Source organism: Lotus japonicus, chromosome 3, assembly GCF_012489685.1.
Source record: "Lotus japonicus ecotype B-129 chromosome 3, LjGifu_v1.2".
NCBI lineage: Eukaryota > Viridiplantae > Streptophyta > Magnoliopsida > Fabales > Fabaceae > Lotus > Lotus japonicus.
In genome coordinates this window covers 32,245,175-32,266,260 of record NC_080043.1, presented here as the reverse complement: position 1 = coordinate 32,266,260, position 21,086 = coordinate 32,245,175, and the positions used below count along the sequence as shown (strand labels likewise).

At 36.4% G+C, this 21,086-nt stretch overlaps 1 protein-coding gene and 1 pseudogene across 2 annotated transcripts; both read left to right on the top strand.

The window, feature by feature from the left end:
- Nucleotides 1–503: 503 nt before the first annotated feature.
- LOC130743973 (disease resistance protein RUN1-like) lies at nucleotides 504–6,882 on the top strand (annotated as a pseudogene).
- Nucleotides 6,883–9,163: 2,281 nt separating this feature from the next.
- On the top strand, nucleotides 9,164–19,140 carry LOC130749360 (disease resistance protein RUN1-like). Of its 2 annotated transcripts, none has more exons than XM_057602700.1 (9): nucleotides 9,164–10,094; nucleotides 12,222–13,320; nucleotides 13,560–13,835; nucleotides 14,709–15,542; nucleotides 16,175–16,627; nucleotides 16,892–17,037; nucleotides 17,403–17,603; nucleotides 17,846–18,044; nucleotides 18,403–19,140. In XM_057602700.1, the coding sequence occupies exons 1-7, from the start codon at nucleotides 9,343–9,345 to the stop codon at nucleotides 17,491–17,493; spliced, it is 3,651 nt and encodes a 1,216-aa protein (XP_057458683.1). In that variant the 5' UTR covers nucleotides 9,164–9,342; the 3' UTR covers nucleotides 17,494–17,603; nucleotides 17,846–18,044; nucleotides 18,403–19,140. The 2 variants fall into 2 exon arrangements, with proteins under 2 accessions (XP_057458683.1, XP_057458682.1); XM_057602699.1 differs by having other exon boundaries at nucleotides 17,364–17,603.
- The last annotated feature ends 1,946 nt before the right edge of the window (nucleotides 19,141–21,086 follow it).

Here is a 21,086-nt window from a genome sequence, read left to right as displayed (position 1 = left end):
CCTATCAAATCACAAATCATATCACTCATTTCTCTTTTTTCTCTTCCAATTTACTTAAAGGGGAGGAGAAAATAAGATGTCTACACAACAGGATGAATTCAGTTCCTGTCCTTCCACTAAATTTTGACACGTCATCATATTAATCCACATCACACATACATCCAAGTTGACACTGTTTCTCAAATTTCTCTTCCTTTTCAACGAACCCAAACAAATTGGGCATCGATTAACTCTTATATTAGTGCTCAACTGCTCATCATCTTCAATGCCTAATTCCTGTCAAACAAAAAAAAAATCTTCAATGCCTAATTTTCCCCTCATCTGAATGGCACCACACCAACTCGTCATTTTGGTATGTGGCGATGACGTAAACATTATTCCTCTATAGTGGTTTAGCATAGTGCAGTGCGTGTCGGTCTCTTTCTTTGTGCAAATTACACTGCAGTTTCCTAAGTCAACAGTTCCGTTTACTTTCACTTCATTTCCCAGATCTCAATTCATCCATGGCTTACCCGTACCCGTATTCGAGTGATTCTCCACCGAAACCAGGTGCTGCTTGGGATTTTGACAATATATTCGATAACTACAATTACAGTGATGAGTTGTTGAGAATCCACGATGTGTTCTTGAGTTTCAGAGGGGAGGATACGCGTGTTTCTTTCACTTCACATCTCTACGACGCTCTTCAAAAAGTCGGGGTCACCGTTTTCAGGGACGACGATTCTCTCCCAAGGGGAGATCAAATTTCTACCTCACTGCTGCAAGCAATTGAAGAATCTCAGATCTCAGTTATAGTGTTCTCACTAAATTATGCGGATTCGCGGTGGTGTCTGGAAGAGTTGGAGAAAATAAAGAACTGTCACAGAACCATAGGCCAGGTGGTTCTGCCGGTGTTCTATTGGGATCATCATGTCATCCAATACAATACATATATAAAGAAGAATATACTCAAACATATAAATTATAATAAACGATAAAACCTTCACTCAGCACTTTGCAAGCTACTCAAAAAATTCATTAGAAGAAATTTTGCTGTAACCTGCTATGTGCTGCTGTGGACTTCTTATGCATCTCCTATTTTTCGGCCTCCACTATTAGTATAGTATAGATTGTTGTCTTCCTATTGTATTTTCCCTGTTTTATTGTTCTTGTTTCTTTACTGTACTGTTGTTTTCACTTTGTTTCTTTTGTTATATTTCGTTGTAAGCCTAGTCCTTCTTGAACTGTAAACTCTTCTATGAGAAACATTATCTCATGGTTTTATCTATAATATTTCTCTTTTTCAAAAAAAAAAATCAATATATTTTAGTATATAATTTCTTTTATGTTTAGCTTCACTGATATATAAAGTCTAGATCCGTCTCTGGTCTCAATACTCTTAAAAATAACCAAATTTGGCCACGTTGTCAATTTTCATATGCAAAATGTCCTTAAATCTTCATTCTTTATTGTAAATATTTTGGAGCTTATCTCAAGGCTACAACATAAATTTGAAACTTTCGTAAAAATTATAGTGAAAATTTAAATAATTTAGGGGCTGATACTATATAGGATATGAGATTAGTGTTTAAAAAGGGAAAATGTTTATATTAATTTTAATATTTTAGGTGAAATTTAAAATTTTGGTGGCTGAGTTTTGAGTTTGACAAGGTTTACAATGACTATGTTTGGCATGTCATTTCAGTTAGCTTATAGCTTATTTGACTAGCTTAAAGCTTATTTAACTAGTTTAAAAATAAAGTGTTTGGTGAAGGAGCTTATTTCAGTAGCTTAAAACTTTAAGTTATAAGCTATCTAAGGTAGCTTATAGCTTATTGAATTTATTGTCATTTTTATCCTTATTATTCTATTAAAATTCCACCATGTATGTATTAATGTTAAAATAAAATAAGTAAAAATTAATATTATATTTTTAAGATGATTTTTTTTGTTTCTTCGGAAAACCTATTTTTAAGATGATAAATAAATTGAGTCAAATTAAAATATTTAAAGTTATAATAATTTTAATATTAATATCCTATAGATATTAATGTGAAAATAAAGTAATGTTAAATATAAAAATAATTATACAAGTATGTCCTTTTATGTCATTTTACAATTTCAGCTTATTCAACAGTTAGTTTTACCAAACACTTTTGTTACAAGCTACCAGCTTTCACCCCTTTCATTCCTGTTGACTAATTCGAGTCCTTGAGAGCTTAGACGTCAGCAGGGAAGAACTCCGAATTTCATCGGCGTAGCTTTTCAGCTTTCAGCTATCAACTTTCAACTAGTTTATCAACTTTCAGCTATATGAACTAGCTTTTCAGCTATCAGCTAGCTTTTTAGCTTTCAACTAACTTATTAGCTGAACGTGCCAAACATAGCCAATGTAGATTTGATCAAATCATTTTGAGAAAATTTCAGTTAAAAATTAGATTTTGAGAGTTTTAAATGGCATAGAAGTGATTGAGGGACTGAATTGTAACAATATAAAAAACTCAGAGACTAAATTTAGTAAAAAATTATGGTGGATCAAAGTCACATGCCGGTAGTAGAAGGACAAAAAACGTAATCAAAATTTTGTTTTATCATTGCCTTTTATCATTTAATTCGGTAAAAATAAAAGATATGTACTTTTTTTTGTACTTAATTAATCAATAAACAATTTAATTGTCCCCGAGGGTTAGCTCAAGTGGTAAGAGTTAGGGAATATAAGGGTTGGGTAGGGGAAGGTCTAGGGTTTGAACCTTGGAAGGAAAATTTGAAGGGATTTTCTAACTTACTAACAACTAACTACTAACATTTGCCTATAAAAAAATAAATAATGTTAGTAAACTAGTCCTTCATCCCGGTTCGAACCTTGGACCCTTCACCCTTCATTCCCCCAACTCTTATGTCCCTAGCTCTTACCCTTGAGCTAACCCTCAGGGGCGATGCAAGCCATACTTGATAGACTCGATGGGATGCAGTGGGCGAACGAGGTCCTACGAGCTTAGGTGGTGCAGTTGACGCAGGACAGGGACAACCACCAGAACACACATCGGAGGACCGCGAAGGGCCGTCAACTTCCAACCGTTAGCGGCGACGGCGGTGAACGCAGTCATACCTGAGCATTTGAAATCGTTGGTTTTGGACCCATATTCGGGTAATTTGGATCCCTGAAACCATTTGGTGCATTTCAACACTAGAATGGTGACCGCTAGAGTCACTGATGCCGTCAAGTGCAAGCTACTTCTGTTGACGTTCAAAAAGTCAGCGATGACGTGGTTCACCACGTTGTTGGCCGAATCGAGTGTTGACTTCACGGAGTTTTCAACTAGGTTTCTGTCACAGTTGTCAGCGAGTCGGACAGAGAAGGTGACAATTGCTTCTTTGTTTATGTCGTGCAGCGGGAAGGCGAGGCACGACAACCCGCAGAAAGGAAGAGGGACTCGACGAGCACAAATAAAAACAAACTTTGTCTTCATGCCTCAGACTCGATGTCTTGTGGGCATGTGGACTTTCTCTAGGCCTTGAGAGCTGGCGCCCTAGTCTGGCAAAGGTCTTTTGGAAGCGGGGCTAGTCCTCCTAGGTTTTAGGTAACACATCAGGTTCTGGGTCAGACCTGATGGAAGGCCCAATAGGTAATTGTAAGGCCTATGATGTAATAGGTCAGAATTAAGCTTTAGCCCCACTATAAAAAGGCTAGACCCCTCATTCAATAAGACATGTTATCTCTTTTACTCATAAACAGCCGGGAAAACCCTAGATCTAGAGTCCCTACTCCCTAGTTCCTTGCGAGAAGAAAAGTGAAGTTATAGAGGCTTTGGGCACCACATGGTTTAACTTCAGGGTTGAGTTAGGCCACCCTTAACACCAACATGTTAAATTAAACATCATTGTTACTCAGTTTAACCCGTTAACATACTTGATAGACTCGATGGCATTCAGTTTAACCCGTTAACATATTGTGGCTGTCATATACCTGATATTCTGATTTTCTAAATTATATATTCGATAACCTCACCTTTTATGCACTCACTTGACATTCATCCACTTCTGAGCTTTTATTTAAATTAAGCTCCTTTATAATTTTCTTTTCCATTTCTTTTAAAGAGTCCTCATTCTGCACAAATACTCTGTCATGCATCTGGAAGAATCATACTTTGCTTATATATGTGAGATGACAATGGATCAAAATCTGCTCTTTCTTGTCATGTTGTTATTGTACCATAATAATTGCTTGTAGACACACTTTCAGAATCATTGCAACTCCTTCGCAAACAGTTGAGCCACATGTCCCACCTATAATTTTCTTCTATTTCCCCTCTACTTTTGATGCGCGGGCACTCACACACACACACACACATATATATTCATGCACCTTTTCTTTTGTTCATTTTTGTAGGAATGAAAGTGAGGCTATCAAGAAAGTTTTTGAAAATGTTACACAATTGCTTGACAAAACTAACTTGTTCATTGCTGATAATCCAGTGGGAGTTGAATCTCGAGTGCAAGATATAACTCAACTGCTAGACAACCAACCCTCAAATGATGTTCTACTGCTCGGGGTATGGGGTATGGGAGGAATTGGCAAAACAACCATTGCAAAAGCTATATACAATGAAATTGGCCGCAATTTTGAGGGTATGAGCTTCATTGCAAATGTTAGGGAAATTTGGGAGCAAGATGCTGGACAAGTGCATTTGCAAGAACAACTTCTATTTGATATCTTTAAAAAAAACGACAACCAAGATACATAGTATTGAATCAGGAAAGAACATATTAAAGGAAAGACTTCGCCATAAAAGAGTCCTACTTGTACTTGATGATGTAAATAAATTGGACCAATTGAACGCTTTGTGTGGAAGTCGTGAATGGTTTGGTTCAGGGAGTAGAATAATCATCACATCGAGAGATCAACATATACTTAGAGGGAATAGAGTGAACCAAGTATACTTAATGGAAGAGATGGATGAAAGTGAATCTATTGAGCTTTTTAGTTAGCATGCATTCAAGAACGCAAGCCCTAGTGAAGATTTTCTGAAATTTCTAGAAATTTAGTTGAGTATTCTGGGGGATTGCCGCTAGCTCTTGAAGTCCTTGGGTCCTATTTGTTCGACAGGGGGGTAACAGAATGGAAGAGTGTCTTGGAGAAACTCAAAAGAATTCCCAATGATCTAGTACAGAAGAAGTTAAAAATAAGCTACGAAGGCTTAAATGATACAGAGAAAGAGATATTCCTTGACATAGCATGTTTCTTTATTGGGATGGAAAGGAATGATGTTATATGTGTTAGAATATAATATAAAACCATTAAAGTGGCCCTTACCCAACAGCTTAAGCTTTTGGGGTTAAGTGGTTGCTTGACATGGTATCAGAGCCTCTATGGCCAAGAGGTCTAGAGTTCGATCCTTGCTCCCCTCACTTTCTAAGTAAAAAGTGGACTCTTGCGTGAGGGGGCGTGTTAGAATATAATATAAAACCATTAAAGTGGCCCTTACCCAACAGCTTAAGCTTTTGGGATTAAGTGGTTATTTGACAATATGTATATTAATGGTTGTGAATTCTATGCAGAAATTGGAATAAGTGTCCTTGTTGAAAGAAGTCTTGTAACCGTTGATGATAAGAACAAGCTTGGAATGCATGATTTACTGCGAGACATGGGAAGAGAAATCATTCGTGAGAAATCACCAAAGGAACCTGAGGAGCGTAGCAGGTTATGGTTTGATGAGGACGTGCTTAGTGTAGTATTGGAACAAACTGTAAGAACTCTATTTTTTTGGATTTAAAATTTCCAAATTAAAACGAGGCATAACAAACATTTACCAATCAGCTGTAAACATTCGTTTGTTTTCTTGATTAGTTTGCTTATGAGTTGTTGAGCTTCGTGGTTTCTAGTAACGAAATGATGGGTTTCATTTCAATAACGTTTAGCTGCCTTATATCTTTCAGCTATGTAATTTTTACCTCTTTTCCATTTTATTTCACAGGGAACAAAAGCTATTGAAGGACTGGCTTTGAAGTTGCCATCTAATAATACAAAATGTTTCCGCACTGAACCATTTGAGAAGATGAAGAGACTCAGATTGCTTCAATTTGCTGGTGTACAACTTCATGGAGATTTTAAATATCTTTCAAGAAATTTAAGATGGCTGTGTTGGCACGGATTTCCTTTATCATTCATACCTAAAAACTTATATCAAGGAAGTTTGGTTTCTATTGAGTTAGTAAACAGTAACGTCAAACTCGTATGGAAAGAGGCCCAAGTATTAATTCTGAGTTTAGGATTTTGCATTTCATTAGTTGTTTTCCTCCTTCGTGTTATGTAGTCCCAAACCGCTTAGAATTAGAAAGAGTTTGTCTTACTCTTGCTATATATAAGCACCTCATTGTAAACACTATTTGCACCAAAGAGAAATATTACTACCTAGTGTAGTCGTGGACGTAGGTACACACACTGTGTTTCGAACCACGTTAAAAATTTATGTGTGATATTTCTTTCTCTCTTCTCTCCTTTCTATGATTGCTTCCAACAAGTTCTAGTTTGGAAACCTCCTGATTCTGGCTGGTTAAAAGCCAGTTTCGTCACGGATTTATCCAAGGATAATGTTGCAAGTTTCGAGGTGGTGATTAGAGACCCTCAAGGCTTCTTAATGGTTTGCTGCCTGTTACTCACACAGTCTTGCTCTTGACCCCATTGTGTCTAACTGTCTAAGGCCCTCAGTCTCTGTTGAGCAATGAAGCTTTGCTTAGAGCTCCAATTCTTGTCAGTTGTGTTTGAGATTGATTGTTCTCTCTTGCTAGATGGTTGGTTCACGGACACATGGTTCATATCTTCATCTGGTTGTGCGGAACTGTAAAGCTCTGTCCTCTTTGGAGGCTTGTCAACTTGTGCAAGTTAAGCATTGTGACTTATGATTCATTCACACCTTCATTTTCGCTCCAGTTTCTATCTATCCCTCTCTTCTCTTTCAATTAAGTTACCAATCACATTTTTGCTTTCTCTCTTTTTCTTCCTATCTATCTCTGTTCTTCACTTCATTTCCACTTTTAATGAAGTGTGAATCAAACTTTGGATTTCATGTGGAAACTTGCCCTTGGTAATCTTGCTACATTTTTGTTTGAGGACGGCCCAGCAAGCCTTTCGCCACTTTTGGTAAATGATTTTACTCATTTCCAGTTGTTTAATATCAGAAAATTTAATTATTTAATTTAATTTCTTTAAAATTAGAGTCTAAATTAACATACCGGAAATTAAATTCAAATAGGTAATTTTTTTTAAAAATATTGATGGATAACTTGTTTGAAATCCGTGAAATGACAGAACTTGTTGAGTCTCTATCTGAAAAATCATTTGATGTTTCTGACTTTCTGAAATGGAAACTAAGGCACCACACACAAAAAATTGTGTACGGTTGTACAATGACCTTTTTATCTTCTACTATGAGTTTAAATTTCGTTAATTATTTTAATTCATTGAAATTATCTTTTACAACATTTTGGACACATTTTTGCTACACTCCCCCCCCCCCCAAGTATAATAGGTTGAGACATGCGTAGGGATCGAGCTTGGTTTCATGGCATTGTCTCCACCTCCGCTTCATATTCTCCAAGCTCAATCACGTTGTCTCCTCCGGTCAACTCACTAAAATTATGGGCATCCTCATCTCCAAGTGAACAGAGGAGCATGCATGCTCCATAGACATCCCCGGATCTATCCTTGACAACAACCACACCTCGGTCTTGCCATCGACATCGTGGATGAGGTCGAGCATTGATCTAGTTAGATCTATGAATTTCGGTTATCATGGATCTGGTTGGATATTTTGCTAGGTTTTTGCACAATATTTCATTTGTGGCTTTAAATATATTTTTGGTCCATGGAAATATAGTAAATGTTGGTTTTAGTCCCTAAAAAATATTTCTTAATTTTTAATTCCTAGAAATATACATTGTTGTTTGTTTTAGTCTTTGTCGTTAAGTTCGTGTTTCCCCATTTGTTGTTTGATGATGAAGATGTTGAAAATTTGGGTTGTTGGAGTGAAAAAGATTCTGGGTTGAGATAAAGATGAAGATGAAGAAAGACGAAAGGTTAATGATTAATAATTTTTAAAGAGGTGAAGTTAAGGTTTGGTCCCTGATTAAAGAAAAAAAAATTGATTTTGCTCCCTCATTAAAACACATGGTGTGCCATGTTAGCGCTGTTGCACACATCGCAAGTTACTAGAATTCGTTTTTTCCGGCTGGGACGATTCCCGACTATTTTCAATAGTTCAGGGATGATTTTTGGAAGATTTTCCCAACAACTGATGAAAATCAAAACTTGCTCAAAGTATAGGGAAAACACACACACACACACATATATATATATATATATTACCCAATTTTCTTTGGGTGGAGAAATGAGAGATGTCAGAAAGAGAGTTTAATGGTAAGAATGAAGAGAGGAAAATGAGAGAGAGATATAATGGTAATATGGATGGAGAAAATAGGCAAAAATAAAAATTGAATGGTTTTGGAGAAAATAATGCAGGAAAAAACCAAAAAGAAGTGGAAAAAAATGATATTTACCTCAATGAGTGGTTTTGGACCGCATGACGCTGACATGGTGAGGGGGCGCATTAGCCACACTCACCACTATGATTACGCTTTGACATTTTATGTTCCCTTATCCTTTTCTGACAATGAATTCGACCCATATGAGGCGACTTTAATGCAATCACACCCTATGCTAAATATGCCAAGTTTTTTACTTTCAAAAAAAAAATTATCTAAGTTTTTGATTCTCTGTGAATTCACGTGTTTTTAGGCGAATTCAACACAAAATTGTCTTTTCCCTCACAATGAATTTGCTTGGAGTGGGTCGCTTGGAGTGGGGCGAATTGGTCTCCACTCACCACATCAGCGTCATGCTGTCCCAAACTAGCCATTGAGGTAAGTATAATATTTTCACCCTTAATAGTGTTAATATTTTTCTTCGCATTATTCAATATTTTTCCCAATAAAATGCTAATTTTTTTTTGAACTAAAAATGGTAACTTAATACTAGTATAATTTTGAGCCACACATTATTTTAGGATTTTAGAAATACTCTTAATCAATTTATTTGTGTACCAAATTGCTTCCTGGAAACTAGTGCATGGTAGACAAAATGAGAAAAGGACTTATTTTATATTTCTTCCCGCGGCCTTTCACTATCATTTCTCACTGACCGTGGACATTTGACGAATGTATGCAAGTGCGATGCTGCAAGGAGTATCTATTTTGCAAACCAATTTCCATAGTTTAGCATAGTAGACTGCAATTTCCCAAGTCAATTATTCTGTTTAATCTCTTCATATTACTTTGACTTCCTTCTCTCCAGATCTCAAATCATCCATGGCGGCTGAGGACTCAAATTTCGATGAATATTGGTGGGATTACTTCTTTCCCCCTCCTCCTTCTCCTCCTCCAGCTCCAGCTGTAAATGATGTGCTTTGGGACCAGTTCTTAACGGAAAGGCCAGCCGGAAGCAATTCGCCATCAGAGAGCTCAAATTCCGATGAATGGTGGGATTGTTCACCGTTCGATTTGGATCCTCCTTCTCCTTCTTCTTCTCCTCCTCTCCCTCCTCCACCTCCACCTCCACCTCCACCTCCAATGGGTTGGGAATATTTCTTTCCTCCTTTCCCAACGAGAATCCACGATGTGTTCTTGAGTTTCAGAGGGGAAGACACTCGTGCTTCCTTCACTTCACATCTCTATGCCGCTCTTCAAAACGCTGGAGTCAACGTTTTCCGGGACGACGATTCCCTTCCAAGGGGAGATCAAATTACAAATTCACTGATCGCAGCAATCGAACAGTCTGAAATTTCGGTTATCGTTTTCTCACCAAATTATGCGGATTCGCGGTGGTGTATGGAAGAGTTGGTGAAAATAATGGACTGTCACAGAACCATAGGCCAGGTGGTTCTGCCGGTGTTCTACGGCGTCGATCCCTCTGAAGTGCGGCGCCAAACCGGTGAGTTTGGGAAGAAATTTCACAATCTTGTAAACAAACTGCCAATGGATCCGGGGGGCCGTTGGAAGCGTTGGAGGGAAGCGCTTTGTGAGGCTGGTGGCATTGCAGGGTTTGTAGTCTTGAATTCCAGGTAATGTTACATTTCATTTCTGCATTGGATTCTTTCATCATCACACTTTTGGTCCTCTACTTTGGACTTTGTGTGATTTTATAGTCCCATTTTTTTTATTGAGCTAATTAAGTCTCAATAGTCTCAATTGTCAATTATGGAGTTAAAACCAGATTTGGCCACTTTGTCAATTAGTACAAGTTATCCCTCCTCAGGGTTCCTCAGGGTTCGAACCCTGACCCTTCACCTTTAATTACCCTTAGCTGAACCATGTGAGCTACCCATACACTTTGTCAATTTTCATATGCTAAGTGTACTTAAATCTTCATTTTTCATTTAAATATTTTGGAGTTGAACTTAGGAGTATAATATGTATTTGAAAGTTTCGCAAAACTTAGTGAAAATTTAATAAAATTTAGGGGTTTATACTTTATAGGATATGAGGGTAGTGTTTAAAAAGGTAAAATATTTATATTATTTTATAATTTTAGCTGAAAATTAATATTTTGGTGGCTGAGTTTTGAGTTGAACAAGGTTTCCAATTATCTAATAAAATTAGTTTCAGAAAATTTCAGTTAAAAATGAGGTTTTGAGAGTTTTAAATAGCATTAAAGTGATTGAAGGAATTAATTGTAGCAATATCAAAAAATAAGGGATTAAATTTGCTAAAAAACTATAGGGGATCAAAATCACACGCTAGGAACCAAAACATAATTAAGTTTTTTTTCATTATTGCTTTTCTTATCATTTAATTCGGTAAAAATAAAAAATATGTACTTAATAAATTAATGAACAATTTACTTGAATATTCAAAATATATATAACTAAAGGAAAATTATTTTAAAATCACACTAAGAAAGAAGAGTAAACTTTTCTCTTATCTAGAAATTCCGAAGACTGATAAGATTTTTATATAATTCACAATAACTGAATATTGTCCCCAAAAACAACCAGGCTGTGTCTAAAAATATGGTAGCTTTTGTTATTGGAGGGTTTAGTGCAGTGTAAATCATCACCAACCTTCATTAATATTTTTCTAGCTTTTTGAGCTGTGAAATTATTTTCAAAATTTTAAGTAATTCAGACATTTCTCTCTCGATGAATAATATGGTTGGTCCATTCAATTTATCTCAGGTAGGATATAATCAATTTTAATTCTGAACAACTTCTTTCATCACTAGTATTTAGTAATACGCAATGGTGCATTTGGAAAAGAATCCAATATTTTGATATAGTTTAATATTTCTAATGAAGTGTTAATTTTTCCTTTAACTCTTCTGTCAATACCTTCCGTATGATAGTTATACGGAATCATAGGGTCCAGGGTGAGGCCATGCAGAAGGTACTTGTTAGGATACATCCATAGTTGCTTGGGCTCTCAATTCCAAGATTGAGAGAGTTCCCATTTAACTGTTTTGTCAATTTCAGTATATATATGCGCCAAGGCTCCATTATTCTAGTGGAATTCACATTTCTTCTCAATATACATTTCCATTTTGTTCATAGTTGAGCTAAGTTTCCATCACTCTCAAAATTTAACAATTTATAGTAGTGGATAAGAAGATAAAGGAGAACGAAATGGAACAAGACCAAACTCTTGACACCAACACGTCAAATTAAACACCATTGTTACTCAGTTTAACCCGATAACAAATTGTAGTTTTTTATGGTATTAGCAAAGAATTTGTCTGAAAACAAGCCACCTCTGTCATATACCTGATATTCTAATTTTCTAAATAATATATTAGATAATCTCACCTTTTATGCACTCACTTGACGTTCATCCCCTTTTTACCTTTTGTTTAAATTAAGTTCCTTTAGAATTTTCTTTTCCATTTCTTTTAAAGAGTCCTCATTCTGCTCAAATACTCTGTCATGCATCTGAAAGAATCATTCTATGCTTAAATATGTGAGATAATAATGGATCAAAATCTGCTCTTTCTTGGCATGTTCTTATTGTACCAAATGATAATTGCTCTTACATTAGACACACATTCAGAATCATTGCAACTCCTTCGCAAACAGTTCAGCCACATGTCCACCTATAATTTTCTTCGATCGCCCCTCTACTTTTGATGCGCACGCGTGCACACACACATACACATATGTATATATATTTATGCACCTTTTCTTTGTTCATTTTTATAGGAATGAAAGTGAGGCTATCGAGAAAGTTGTCGAAAATGTTACACAATTGCTTGACAAGACTGACTTGTTCATTGCTGATAATCCAGTCGGAGTTGAATCTCGAGTGCAAGATATAATTCAACTGCTAGACAACCAACCCTCAAATGATGTTCTACTACTCGGGGTATGGGGTATGGGAGGAATTGGCAAAACAACCATTGCAAAAGCTATTTACAATGCAATTGGCCGCAATTTTGAGAGTAGGAGCTTCCTTGCAAATGTTAGGGAAGTTTGGGAGCAAGATGCTGGACAAGTGCATTTGCAAGAACAACTTCTGTTTGATATCTTCAAGAAAACAACCAAGATACATAGCACTGAATCAGGAAAAAATATATTAAAGGATAGACTTTGCAGTAAAAGAGTACTTCTTGTACTTGACGATGTAAATAAATTGGACCAATTGAATGCTCTGTGTGGAAGTCGTGAATGGTTTGGTTCAGGGAGTAGAATAATCATCACAACCAGAGATCAACATATACTTAGAGGGAATAGAGTTGACCAAGTATACTTAATGGAAGAGATGGATGAAAGTGAATCTATTGAGCTTTTTAGTTGGCATGCATTCAAGAACGCAAGCCCTAGTGAAGATTTTGCTGAAATTTCTATAAATTTAGTTGAGTATTCTGGGGGATTGCCGCTAGCTTTAGAAGTCCTTGGGTCCTATTTGTTCGACAGGGGGGTAACAGAATGGAAGAGTGTCTTGGAGAAACTCAAAAGAATTCCCAATGATCTAGTACAGAAGAAGTTAAAAATAAGCTACGAAGGCTTAAATGATACAGAGAAAGAGATATTCCTTGACATAGCATGTTTCTTTATTGGGATGGAAAGGAATGACGTTATACATATATTAAATGGTTGTGAACTCTATGCAGAAATTGGAATAAGTGTCCTTGTTGAAAGAAGTCTTGTAACTGTTGATGATAAGAACAAGCTTGGAATGCATGACTTGCTGCGAGACATGGGGAGAGAAATCATTCGTGAGAAATCACCAAAGGAACCTGGGGATCGTAGCAGGTTATGGTTTGATGAGGACGTGCTTGGTGTATTATCGGAACAAACTGTAAGAACTTCAATTTCCTTTTGGATTTAAAATATCAATATCTAAAATCTAAACGAGGCATAGCAAACATTTACCAATCAGCTGTTAACATTCATTAGTTTTCTTGATTTGTTTGCTTATGAATTGTTTGAGCTTCCTGGTTCCTAGTAACAAAATGATGGGTTTCATCTCAATAACTTGTAGCTGCCTTATATCTTTCAGCTATGTTATTTTTACCCCCTTTCTATTTTATTTCACAGGGAACAAACGCTATTGAAGGACTGGCTTTGAAGTTGCCATCTAATAATACAAAATGTTTCAGCACTAAATCGTTTGAGAAGATGAAGAGACTCAGATTGCTTCAATTTTCGGGTGTACAACTTCAAGGAGATTTTAAATATCTGTCAAGAAATTTAAGATGGTTGTGTTGGCACGGATTTCCTTTATCATTCATACCTAAACACTTATATCAAGGAAGTTTGGTTTCCATTGAGTTAGTAAACAGCGACGTCAAACTTGTGTGGAAAGAGGCCCAGGTATTAATTCTGAGTTTAGGTTTTTGCATTTCATGAGTTGTTTTCCTCTTTCGTGTTCATGGATGCAATTTTAATTAAGCATTTTAATTAGTTGTACTGTTTTATTATATGATACTTATAGACAGTTTTCATAATGCTATTTCCAGTCTTTTAATGTTGCAATATTCAATATTGTACGTAGTTGTTTGCCAAATGTTTTTTTGTTTTGGTGAACATTTCTCTTAATCAAGAATATAAATCTTTTTTAAGATGAGTTGGAATTTGATTAATAGTCAAGTGTAAAATCATTTACATTAATATCTGATGATGCAGTAGCGCCTCATTACAAAACTCATATATCCTATAAAGTAATTGTGATGGTGAAACTTATTTAGTAACTTGCAATACATAATTGGATGAAAATCTACAGAAGTTTTACACTAACCATGAATTGAAGTTCAATTTCCATGGGATTACCTAATCAAAGGAGTTTTATTTATTAATTTAATATGGACTTTACATAAAAGCTCTTTCAACTACAACGAACAAAACATATCTCCTCCTAAATCTTGTGCATGTTCGGAGATATATTGATATAGTAAAAAGAAGGGAAAGGAAAGGACTGGAACCTTGATAATTTGATTAGAGAATCTCCAAATTCAGATGTCAAACCTATATATCATCCCAATGTTCTAACTTCTAAGCTCAGCAGAAACATGATTTTAGTAATTTCTGTGACATTGGTAGCACTACCAACCCAATGGATATAGGCATTAAAAGTTGACACTCACCAATGTAAATATTTACTTTCCACTCTAGTGACACTGCAATTGCTTCCATATATATTTTAAGCTTTTTCCCTAAGTTCTCTCTATGACACTTCTCATCTTGCAGATGATGGAGAAGCTGAAAATTCTGAATCTTAGTCATTCACAGCATTTGACACATACCCCAGACTTTTCAAATCTGCCTAATCTTGAGAAGCTTGTACTTAGAGATTGTCCAAGCCTGTCTGAGGTTTCCCCTAGCATTGGACATCTCAATAAAGTTGTTCTAATAAATTTGAAAGACTGCATTCGCCTTCGTAACCTTCCAAGAAGCATCTATAAGTTGAAATCTCTGAAAACCCTCATTCTTTCTGGATGTCTAATGATTGACAAGTTGGAAGAAGACGTCGAACAGATGGAATCTTTGACAACCCTGATTGCAGACAACACTGCAATAACAAGAGTTCCCTATTCATTAGTAAGGTCAAAAAGCATTGGTTATATATCTTTGTGCGGCCATGAAGGATTCTCACGTGATGTGTTTCCTTCTATAATTTGGTCTTGGATGTCGCCAGCAAATAATCTCCCATCTCTAGTTCAAACATCTGCAGGCATGTCATCTCTTGTTTCTTTAGATGTATCAAATAGTAGTTCCCATGGACTATCATCTATTCCCATGGACCTTCCAAAGCTTCCAAGTCTGTGGATGGAGTGCGGCTCAGAGCTTGAGCGATCTCGAGACGCTGAAATAGTTTTGGATGCCTTATATGCCACAAATTCTTCTAAAGAATTGGAATTAACTGGAACTACGTCAGAACTATCAAATGTGGACACTTCTGTGTTGACGGAATGCAACAGTCAAGTGCATGATTCTGGATCAAAAAGGGTCTTGAAATCTCTTCTAATTCAAATGGGAATGAATTGTCAAACCACCAGTATTCTGAAAGAGAGCATTTTACAGGTTTCTATCGCTCGCTATTTCTTGCATGGGTTCGCATTTTAAAAATTAAAATATATAAAGTCATATGTGAATTCATGCTTATATGTCTATAACTATTAAATAAATACATTTGAGCACCTAGCAATACTAATAGGTATATTTTCTTTGTAGGAAATGAATTTTAGTCCATCAATCATTCCTGTAAGATAAAGAAATCCGTGAATCTCATTTTTACCTTTTGCTAGTACGTAGAGTAGTGAGTGACATCATTTGTGTGTGCTTTGTGTTATCAAAAACTATTTCAACCTTCAACGCCCACTATGATTTTAGTGAGTGGCAGAATTTGTTTATATCACTGTATAAATATTAAAAGGAATTAGGAAACTCACTTATTTTTTGTTGGAATGGTTTTTTAAGCTGGACTGATAGTCTCTGTTTGAACAATAGAAGCAATGATTTCCATGGTTTAGTTTTTTTCTTCAATAAGTTTTCACTTCATAATTTGTCTATTAACCGGAAGATCATAAATTTTATCTCACAAGAAAATGATTAGTTATCTTATGAGTATAACTATATTTTAAATTGTTGAATAAATGATAAGATGGTATTTAGATATTTTTCAACACAATCAGAGCATATTTCCATTTTGACAGAATATGACAGTCAGAGGATCTGGTATTAGTTTGCTCCCTGGAGACAATTATCCAGATTGGTTGACCTTCAACTGTGAAGGTTCTTCTGTGATTTTTGAAGTCCCTCACGTGAATGGGCGTAGTTTGAAGACAATGATGTTTGTTGTCCATTCTTCTACCGCATATGACATAACGTCAGATGGCCTAAAAAATGTGTTGGTGATAAATTGTACAAAGAACACAATTCAGCTCTATAGGTGGAACACATTAGTCTCCTTTGAAGATGAAGAGTGGCAGAGAGTAGTATCAAATATTGAACCTGGTAACAAAGTGGAGGTGGTGGTTGTTTTTGAGAACGGATTCACTGTGAAGAAGACAGCAATTTATCTCATATATGATGAACCATTTGAAAAAGAGGCAGTTCACCACCATGAAAATGACACGAATGTTGGTGTTTCTGGGGATGATGAAAATGTAAGTCATCATTGTGTAGATATATGCACATTCTATATGAATTTTGTTCATATTGTTATGCTAGCAGGATTTAGGAACTGAATTTGGTAATGTAAAATTGTTGTGTCAGTTACCTCTTAAACATGGTAATATAAGTTGGACTCACTGAACTGTTTCAACTACTAGAATGGATTAAATTATTGCCCCTTTGAACATTATTTTTATTTCTTCTAACTGTATTATTTCACTCACGAGGGTCCTCTTTCTCTTTGTTTATGGTTTTAGAGATTTGATAAACTATTTTCTCTACTTCCTCCCATTGTTCGAGCCGTTCTGACTTCAAAACCTTTCTGGTTGATCGGTCTAGCTGTTATCTTGATTTGGTCTCGCTGCTTTTTTAATCAGCGACGAAGACGTAAACCCATTTTAAGGTACAAACCCATCTTTTTTCCCTTCGCAAACCATATGCATGATAAGAATCATTTTATGTTGCTTTTGAAATCCTTTAAGCTTCTCTAAGAAGCTATCAGTCATTAAATAAAAGATTATCATCCATTTAATCTGTGGTGATATTTGTTTTTGGTTTATATTAGTTCCCTCTAAATCATAACTTTGAATTTAGATCTTGATTGCTATTTCCCTTTGGAATTCATGTTTGCATGCTATATTATATAGAGTGAAGCTATGTTTCAATAATGATTTGATTTCTAATATCTGAAATTGAGATCTTCCTGTCACTTTACTGTTTTGTGTGAAGAGGTGGGATGACGAAAATGAATCAATCTTTCTATGAAAGATTGGTTGATGCATATTGGCAGGGCATTTATTCCAAGTACTTCAAATTTATAAAAGTCGTTGGACGAGTTTACAAAACAAGTCGAGAATAAACTGATTGAACACAATGGTGTTCAAAGCCTTTCTGTTCATTCAGGCTGGTTATCTTGATTGGGTCTTGCTGCTTTTCTAACCAGCAAAGGAGCTGTAAACCCATTTTAAGGTACAAACGCATCTCTTTTTCTTCCGCAGGACATTTATACGTTCACATACTTTTAAGATTTCCTAAGAAACTATCAATCATCAGTAAAAGGCTATTTCCATTAATTTATCTTGAACATTCTTTTCTTTTGGGTTTCCATAACTCTGTAAGTTGATCCTGATTACTCATTTTACTTCGGAATTCGTGATTGCATGCTAATATTTGAGACACTTCCTACTACTCTATTCTTTTGTGTGAAATAGGGAAATGTCCACGGAGAGCACTCAAGGTTCCAATAAGCAAGTAGAAAGTGATGAACTCCCTCTGCAACTTGCTCGATTGATGGTTGTAGGAGAGTGAGACATACAACAAAAGCCCTAGTCTTTTTATCACTACAAGATCTAGAGATCAAAGCAAGACAATTTCCAACGGAGATCACTCCAAATCTTCTATCCACTACAGGTACGCAACCCATCTCTATATATTTGGTGTTCTATAATCATATATGGGATCTCAATTATTCTTACGAGAAATTGTCAGAAAACTCAACAAAGACCCTCAAACTGTTTCTATTTAAGATTTTCACTAGCTAAGTGAATTAACACAATTTTCTAGCATTGCAGACTTATAAATGTTATAAAGATTTATGTCAAAAAAAAAATGTTATAAAGATTCATATACCTGAGATGTTCACAAGACATTCTAAATAATATATTAAATAATCCCATCGTTAATGCTCTGCCCTCACTTGGCATTCATATCCTTTTGACCTTTTGTTTAAATTAAGTTCCTTGAGTATTTTCTTTTTCTTTTCTTCTAGAGAGTTCTCAATCTGCACAATCGCTCTTTCGTTGGTGTAAGGATGTCGTCTGGCGGTCCTGCAAAATGGTTCTTCCAGTGTGTGATTTGTTGCATAAGCATGGCATCCTCCCTGATCCCTTGGGCTCGGTTTGCGGATCAGAAATTAAATCTGTCTCCCAAGACTTAATCCAATTCCAGTGTTCCCATGCCCAAGCAATGTGGTTCGGCTCTCCACTATCTTTGCGAATCCCCTGCTAGCAGTATTGATTTTATGGAATTGATCACAACAAGTGCTTTATATTGCTGTGAAATTTAGGAAACTTAGCATGTGTTGGCAGTGATGCAGCGATCTGGATGCGCCGGAACAATAAGACTTTTAGCAATTACCTGCTCACAATCGACCAGACCTTGTAGCTTGCTGCTGGAGTTTGCTCGCTGTCTGATAGCATACATGTTAGGGAGAAGGGTAAACCCGTCATTTGGAGGGTTTATCAAAGGAGAAAAAAGTAATTAAGTAATATAATATTAGTTAGTTTGAATTCCAAGTTGGTTGTTGTGTGGATTGTATTTAAGTTAGTCTGCTGTTTTATTGTCAGTTTTTATGTTGGAAGTTTTATGTGGTAGTTACCTAGGCCAGAAGAAGTTATCTTCTGAGAGAGCAAACTGCTCTTGTGGTTTTCAGATTGTGTTTTACTGTGTGTTTCAGATTGTATTCCCTTTGTTATTATCTATGAAAAATCGCAGGTTATCTGCTATCTCTCCTACTCTATAATTCTGTTCTACAAACTGATATTGCTGCACTGTACACACATTTACTGTTCATGCGTGTACTGTTCATACGAACACTGTTCATACAGAAACTGTTCTCAAAACTAGATATCTCCTTAACTGTTGTAATTATGGTTCTTATCAATTTGGTCCGACCTGCCGGATGCCACCGAAGAAGATGGAAGCCTTGGAAGCCAAAGTGACAGCACTTGAAGAGAAACTCGCCACTTTGGAGGTATCTTTACATGAAATGCAGAATCAAAATAAAGATAACCAGGAGAAGATCATCTCATTATTAAATTCAAGTAAGGAGAAGAATGTTGGAGAAACATCGCATCATAATGAGTCAGTTGGTACCAAAAAGCAGAATTCTGACTTACATGGTGAAGCTTTGGATGAATTTCGCCTATATGTGAAGAAGGTTGAATTACCAATGTTTAACGGTGATGATCCCGCTGGCTGGATTGCTAGAGCGGAAGTCTATTTCAATGTGCAGAATACTATACCAGAAATCAAAGTGAATTTGGCGCAATTATGTATGGATGGCCCTACAATTCATTTTTTCAAGGGGCTGTTGGAAGAAAGTGAAACATTGACTTGGGAGAATTTGAAAGATGCACTTCTTGAAAGGTATGGTGGTGTCAGTGATGGGAATGTATTTGAACAACTTTCTGCGCTCCAACAAGAAGGAACAATTGAAGAGTACATTGAAGATTTTGAGAGGTTGGTAGCACAATTGCCCATATTACCCAATGATCAATATTTGGGTTATTTTGTTCATGGTTTGAAGGGAAAAATCAGAGGAAAAGTTCGCAGCATGATCGCAATGGGGCCCATGTCAAAAGCGAAGTTAATGAACGTGTCTCGAGCAGTAGAACGTGAATTGGAAGAAGGGCCAAGAGATTGGACTTCGCGAAGGTCACAAGGATCACTATCCCGACCTGTTTTCAGCAACAGAGTTGTCACACATAATGAAGGCAGAAATGGTGATTGGGTTATGATTCGTAATAACAAGGACAATCGTGATCGTTACCGGAAAACCAAGTGGTTCACGTGGAATGACTGGTTTTGGATCAAACAAATCACATACTGCCAACATTGGAAATTGGCGTGATAGGACTGTGCGGAATTTGTCTTCACAAGAAATTGCTGATCGTCGTCAAAAAGGACTCTTTTTTAAATGTGGAGGAAAGTTTCATCCTCGCCATCAATGTCCTGATAAAAATCTGCGTGTTATGGTGCTCGAGGATGACTCTGAAGAGGAAAATGAAGTCAGAGTGCTGAATGATGAAGATGTGGAAACAGGTGCTGAAGAAGAATTGCATTTGAATGTGTTGTCTTTTGAAAATATATTGACTTTTGATAAGAAAACTGAGTATTATCAAGATAAGCTTCAATGTATCAAGTTGCAAGGGATGGTAGGAGCATTGCCGGTGCTGATGTTGGTTGATAGTGGAGCAAACAAAAACTTCATGTCTAGGCGTCTAGCTTTGGCTTTGGGTTTACGAATTACTGAAACTCCGACTAGACAAATCAGATTGGGTGATGGTTATGCGGTTCCGACTTTAGGAGAGTGTAAAGGTGTTATTATTTATGTTCAAGGGGTCAAATGGGAGATAGATATTGTGATGTTTGAGTTGGGCGGTTATGATTTAGTATTGGGAATGCCATGGCTAACACAGATGGGATGCACATACATTGATTGGGTTGAGAAGAAGATGCGTTTCACACACAAGGGAGAATGGATTGAGATCAGAGGGGTTCGTACTATAGAGTGCACTCCATTACAAAATTATGTTGATGGAAACCATTTTGCTCAGTTGCATTGTGATATTCAATCAACTATGGTGACACCAAATCAACAGTTGGAGATGCAATCAGTACTGGACACTTTTGATAATGTTTTCAAGGAACCACAAGGGTTGCCTCCAAAAA

Coding starts and splice junctions, on each gene's coding strand:
- LOC130749360 (XM_057602699.1), top strand. CDS start 9,343: ATGGCGGCTGAGGACTCAAATTTCGATGAATATTGGTGGGATTACTTC. Junction 15,543..16,174: donor TGAAAGAGAGCATTTTACAG/GTTTCTATCGCT, acceptor CCATTTTGACAG/AATATGACAGTCAGAGGATC. Junction 17,038..17,363: donor AGACGTAAACCCATTTTAAG/GTACAAACCCAT, acceptor TTTTGTGTGAAG/AGGTGGGATGACGAAAATGA.